General features: G+C 39.4%; 1 protein-coding gene across 1 annotated transcript; it reads left to right on the top strand.

Moving 5' to 3' along the window:
• The first annotated feature begins 2,975 nt into the window (after positions 1 to 2,975).
• On the top strand, positions 2,976 to 4,199 carry LOC117215429. Its single transcript, XM_033461809.1, has 3 exons — positions 2,976 to 3,508; positions 3,582 to 3,653; positions 3,732 to 4,199. Exons 2-3 carry the CDS (start codon positions 3,606 to 3,608, stop codon positions 4,143 to 4,145), a joined length of 462 nt encoding a protein of 153 aa, XP_033317700.1. The 5' UTR covers positions 2,976 to 3,508; positions 3,582 to 3,605; the 3' UTR covers positions 4,146 to 4,199.
• The last annotated feature ends 1,801 nt before the right edge of the window (positions 4,200 to 6,000 follow it).

The following is a 6,000-nucleotide window of genomic DNA, read 5'->3' as shown; positions in this document are numbered from 1 at the left end:
TCTGATGGTTTTATAGAAGTTTTTGAGTGAGATGCACTCGCTATCTCTTTTCCTATTATGGTTGAAACATTCACGAAATTCGTGGAGTCTTGCTTTTGTATCTTTGCCAAGTCGAACGTGGAGAGGCAATTTGCACTTCCCAGCGGGTCCAATATCTCTGTGATGTTAGGCAGTGGATAAGCATTGCCTGTCGTCTCGTCGTTCAATTTCCTAGTTTCTGCTTCGTCTGAAAGTTCTTTGGCACTAATATTATTTATCTTGTTTGGTAACTCAGGAAATTTCTCACTCATGATCCTGTCTATGGCACCGTGCGTCCTCTTATTATTTAACGTGACATTATCCCTTATCACAGCAACGGAATGGTGTTTGCATTGAAAAGTTGATTGATTGAAATGATCAGCATCTCTCTTTTGATTTAGATCTCTATCGAGGTATTTATTTATGCGTTTTTCTTCCCAAGTTATTGCTCTTGTTTCTTTCCTGACATTTTCTTCTATTCCCGGGTTGTTTAGATGTTTCCGCGACGGCGGTACAAATCTCCAGTTCTGGCGGTTGTTTACAGTATAAATACTATTGTATGGTGGATGAACGTTGTTTTGGTTATAATTATCCGAAGGTGTCGGATGTCGGTATCGAATTCTATTTTTCACTTGTTTTAATTCTCGTGTTGCTTTCACGGCTTGGCGGTACGCATCGTCCAAGGATTGGTATCCTGCTATCTTTACTCGTAAATACACCTCGTTTGGGAGCCCCTTAACGAAAGCTTCCCTCGTGTCTCGATCTATCCTATCTTGAAATACGGTGCCGTACTCGCATTTTTCCCCGTTCATTATCGCCAGTCTGAGATCTTTGACGCGATCTACGTAGTCCAAAATATCTTCTCCCGGTCGTTGAAATATTGTAGCTAATTCCCCTTTATATTCGTTAACCGTTTTTCCCGGATCGAACATATCTTTTAATTTATTCCCGAAATCGTTTAAACTTATTATTTCTGTGTCTTCTATGGCGAGAAATGCGTGTCCGCGAAGTTTATTCGTTAATAATTTTACTAACTGAGATTCTTGATGCTTAGGAACCATGTTTCGTGCGCGCTCGCATGCTTTTAAAAATCGAAATACCGAGGGTCGATGTCCGTCGAACACTGGTACTGTCTCTATGGCATCTTTTAACTTAATTGATTGGGGATTAACTTCTATCGGTATTATCGCTTGGGAAATTATCGGCGATGATACGGGTGTCTTGCTTTCTTTTTTTATTTTCAGTGAACGCACATCGTCTTGTAATTTATTCATTGTTGTACTCATGTCGCGAAAATTCGCATCCCATGCTTTAAGTTTTTCCGATAACATCAAGATCGTGTCTTTGTCCAACGATTCTAATTTAGTCGACATTATTTCTTAGGTATATATTTTATCGATAATCGTAACAACTTTAATCCTTTCTGGAGCGAATCGTTTAAACCAACTTTAATCCTCCGTGGAGCGTATCCCACCGCTACCACCAAAAATTTACTACTCTAAATGTTACGTATTAATTTGTTTGTTTAAATCGATCAAATCCTAAGTTTAAATTTTACTGAAAAATTTTTTTTTTTATAGTTTGAGTTTGTATTTAATCTGAAGGGAAATAAATTGAAATGATATTTCTGTGTATTTAATACTGATTTAGATTTCTAATTAATACGGTAGTTGCTGCCACCAGAAATAGTCTAAGGACTATTTCAAAATATTTTACTTTTATTATTTTCTTTTACGTTTAATGGGTAGCGTTAACTGACGCTTAATGCAACTGGTAAATGAATTTCACTTTTCGGCTAACCTGCTATGCGCAGGGATACTAGCACGGGAGAGGATTAAAGCTGGGTACAATGAATATTTTTCCTCGTTGAACGGATTTTTATTTCGACGTAGAATTGCTTAGGTTATTGTATATATATTTTATTAGCTGGATATTTATATTTTAGCGTTGCTGGATTGGATAGGAACGTAAGATTTTTCGTTGTTTTATATAAATTTATTTTTACGTTTGACTTCTTCTTCTCTTTTAATTTCGCTGTAGTAGTTTGCCGTTAGAACCGAAACTCAATTCATTTACTACGATGGATTCTGTTACCACGATTTTCTTGCCTTTTGAGTTTAATAATCGAGGATGATTCTAACGATCCTCTCTGCGTGGAACTCGTGTGATTTCGCAAGCCTTGCCCAAAGACGGGTAATATTTTACCAACAGTGGGAGGAGGAATGCAAAGATCGATGGCTGTTTTCGATAATCGAAAACACCGTTTGCACAAGCCAACGCAGCGAACGATCTTTTGGTTAAATTTTCGAAGGGAAATTGTTCTGTTATTTCTCTCTTACAGTCGCATGCAATGATGGCAAGAATATCGGTTAATAGCAATGCCGGTATTGTTCTTAATTTTCGATCGATTCCGACGATGTATTTAATAGTCCTTTCTGTGCGGGACTTGTGTGATTTCGCAAGCCTTGCCCAAAGACGGGTAATATTTTACCAACAGTGGGAGGAGGAATGCGAAGATCAGCGGATGTTTCAGTAGCTGAAAACACCGTTCGCACAAGCCGACACAGCGGACAACTCCTTTGTTTAAAGTTTAAACAATGATTCTATCTTCAAAACCGTTCACGAAAATAAAACGAGATCAATGACAGGAAGTTCTAATTCAATTCTCGAGGGCAACGAGATTATCAGAGAAGAAGGAAATTTTCAAAATTAATTTTCTTACCTTGAGGAGTAGGTGCTGTCTGGTGCCATTACCTCAGCCGCTCCGGTTGTCGTCGTAGTTTTTGTTGGGTTTATTATTTGAACTCGAATATAGTTTATTATCAACTCTTACTTTATTTATCTATTTTAATACAGACTGAGCAATTTACTAACTGGATTAATACCGCAATTACAATGCGCGTTTGTGTCTAAACGATGAAATGAGGACTTCAAAGATAAAATTTTCTTTCTCCTTAGTCGCGACTCTCTTTTCTTTACCGAAAAACTAAAGACCCCGAAACGCAAAATACAATACAAAATTTCTAAACGCAGTGATGAACGCAAAGAATAATGAGCCGTAATAACAAACGATCGCAAGAATTATGAACAAACTAATGAACGCTGCGCTATGTTGCTACGCTTATTTATAATGCCATCCCCCACGGGGTGGTGGTCCGCTGGGGGTACGCTTCCGTGGGAATCGGGATGTTGCAGTTTGGGCTTCTTGGAATCGTACGTGACAAAATGTAAATTCCGTATTTCGACTTAGTTTCTATCAGTCCTGTGTTTCCGCTGAGCTAGCGTCTAGGAGATTTGAAGCATTCCACGCTGATCTAGTCCGTTCCGCGAGAAACTTCCACGTGCTGTACCGTGGGAATTACCGGTGTTTCTTCGGCGCGTGGAAGGGCTGGTGGCTGCAGCATCATTATCATTTCAATGTTTGCTCGGGCAACACGCGCAACTCCGCTGCTCTCCCACAACAAGGACCTCCTTCGTTGAGTTATTTTTCGTAAGTTTGGATATTCCCATATTATGGTTGTTTTGTGATCTTAATGTTTTTTCCCTTTTTGTTGTTCCCCTGGGCTTCGGTGATCGACGTTCGGACAATGTTTGCGGAGGCATTTCCATCAGAGATTCCTTTCCAGACTTCCCTGGTACGTATTTAGTCTTGTTTTTAGTCTGCTTGATTCGTTCTGTTTCGTTTTATTTAGAATATACTGTGTTGTTCTCAGCCCAAGCGAAAGAGGGATTCCGAAGAACCCATGGGCGACTCGGGAGGATCCATCAAACGCATGCGGCCCTGTGATAAACCACGAGTATCAGAGTGGTTGGAGGAACTATTCAACATTGGTGCCGAGGCCGTGTCGAAATTCGGCTTTGACGATTCGGTTACTTTCGACGAGAATTTCTTCGATGCAGAGACCGTCGTATTGGAGAGGGAACCCCCTCTGGTTGAAATCGTTGATACCGATCGTTGCGTGAAAGTTCGTTTTGCGAATGAAATTCCCGAAGAGGTTTTGGAGGCACATCTTCGTCACCATGCTTCTGGGAGAAAGGGAATTTCCCCTGTTGTGCGCTATTGGTGTATGCGTGAGTTCAGCGAACTTTATCCCGGAGCTCCTTGCTTCGATTTTGATTTAGTGTAGCTGCTTCAATTTCGTTGGTTCGCTGTTTGATGTTCCTTATTATTATTAATTTTTTGATATATTTTGTTTTGTGTTCAATATATATATATATATATATATATATATATATATTTTGAATGTGATAGTGTTAGGTTATCTATTTTATGTTTGTTAAATATATGTGTATTTTATTTAATTTTATATTTCCCCCCTTTTTAATTAATTATATATATATATATATATATTTTTTTTTTACATTTGTAGTTGCGCATAGAATTTATTAAAGAAAAGTGTTAACAATGTGTTTTGATGATTTGTTTCTCGCGCCTGACTTCCATTATTCCCTAATATTCCTGTCGCCATGATGCGTGTAAATCTAACATGGCTGCTCATAAATGTCATCAGTAAAGTTATAGTGACGGGTCTTTAGTTTTGTTTGATATCGAAGTAATTTTTCGTCTGTCGCTCGTTTTTCCTTATTCTACCGCAATTAGAACATTTATTTATTAATATTGTTTTAAAGTGACAATAGTATTATGCGTGTGAATATACGTATATGTCGGAGATGAAAGGACACCGGAACCTTCGGATAGCCCCGCAACATTGCAATCTAAAGTCTACTATAACTGTAACTAAACTATTGTAGTTATTCAATCCGATTGTAATTGTTCGAGATTAGTGACGGTGAGCTTTGGCTCGAGGCGACAGTCTGTCGCCCAACGTAGCCGCGGTCAAGGGATGAACGCTTTGCCCAACAAACATATGGAATAATTCTATAGCTCTCCTTAAAAGAAATATTCGTGGCGACACGTGACAGTAAACATTCCAACGGTTTCTGTCCCGTGGCTCGCCACACGCAGACCCTATTCTTCGAGTAAGATGATTACCAGATGTCGATGCGTCTCCGCAGTACATGTTCGGCTAGCCCGAGGGCCCGTAATAAATCTTAAGGTTTAGTTAACTAAAGTCCTTCAAACAGACAAACAGTCTTTGTCCCAACTACGGGAAGATAGGGGAGACATATTTTTCAACGAACGGCGTCTCCCACTAGCAACTTTCCCTCGAGGGCGGCTAGCATCTTTTTCTAACCACCGATATGGAGATTGACCAATTAGCAGCAACGTCAATTTCCCTTACTTCCTAAACGAAGGCTTTCCTCGACGAATCCGATGATCTTGTGTCCTGAGACACACCCCAGTATAGTTTTCCTCTGTGGAATCATCGGGACGGGACGCGCATTCTTTGACGCGCTCCCGTCGACTAAAGAGTAACGTCTTTACGCTCAGCAATTATCGTTTACGAGTCAGACTTAGATTCAGCGAGAACGCCTATCTGTCATCCCGTTGACCGCGGATTCGTTATTGAACCTGAGATCACTGTCACTAGTGTCGCGGACGTCTCACCGCCGTGATAGATTGTCAAACCTGTGTTATTCATACCTGTGTCAATAAATCGTATCTTCGCTACACCGCAACGATGGCTACCTTCAATGAAGACTCCTCAAACACCGACAACCCTATCCCCACTGCTTCTCCGACATATATATATATATATGTTTATGTTGCGTGTCACTTCAGTATGGCTAATGTTTTGTGATTCTTCGATTGCGTTATTTATTGTTTCGAGTAGTTTATTTTATAGAGTATTCGATAATATAAAACATATGCACACACACACACACACACACACACACACACACACACACATATATATATATACGTATTTATATGCATATCTCTCTTGCCCATATAGTGTTCATACGAAATGAAATGTTAATTATTTATTTTATATTAATTTCTTTTAATAAGATAGAACACGCACATGCACACGTATATATGTATATATTTCTGGCAAAGTGATTTTCATTCAGATTCTT

The sequence above is a fragment of the Bombus bifarius genome, unplaced genomic scaffold, assembly GCF_011952205.1.
Source record: "Bombus bifarius isolate JDL3187 unplaced genomic scaffold, Bbif_JDL3187 scf7180000009610_frag, whole genome shotgun sequence".
Taxonomy (NCBI): domain Eukaryota; kingdom Metazoa; phylum Arthropoda; class Insecta; order Hymenoptera; family Apidae; genus Bombus; species Bombus bifarius.
Note: the sequence above shows the minus strand (reverse complement) of the source record. Positions and strands in the feature narration are given on the sequence as shown.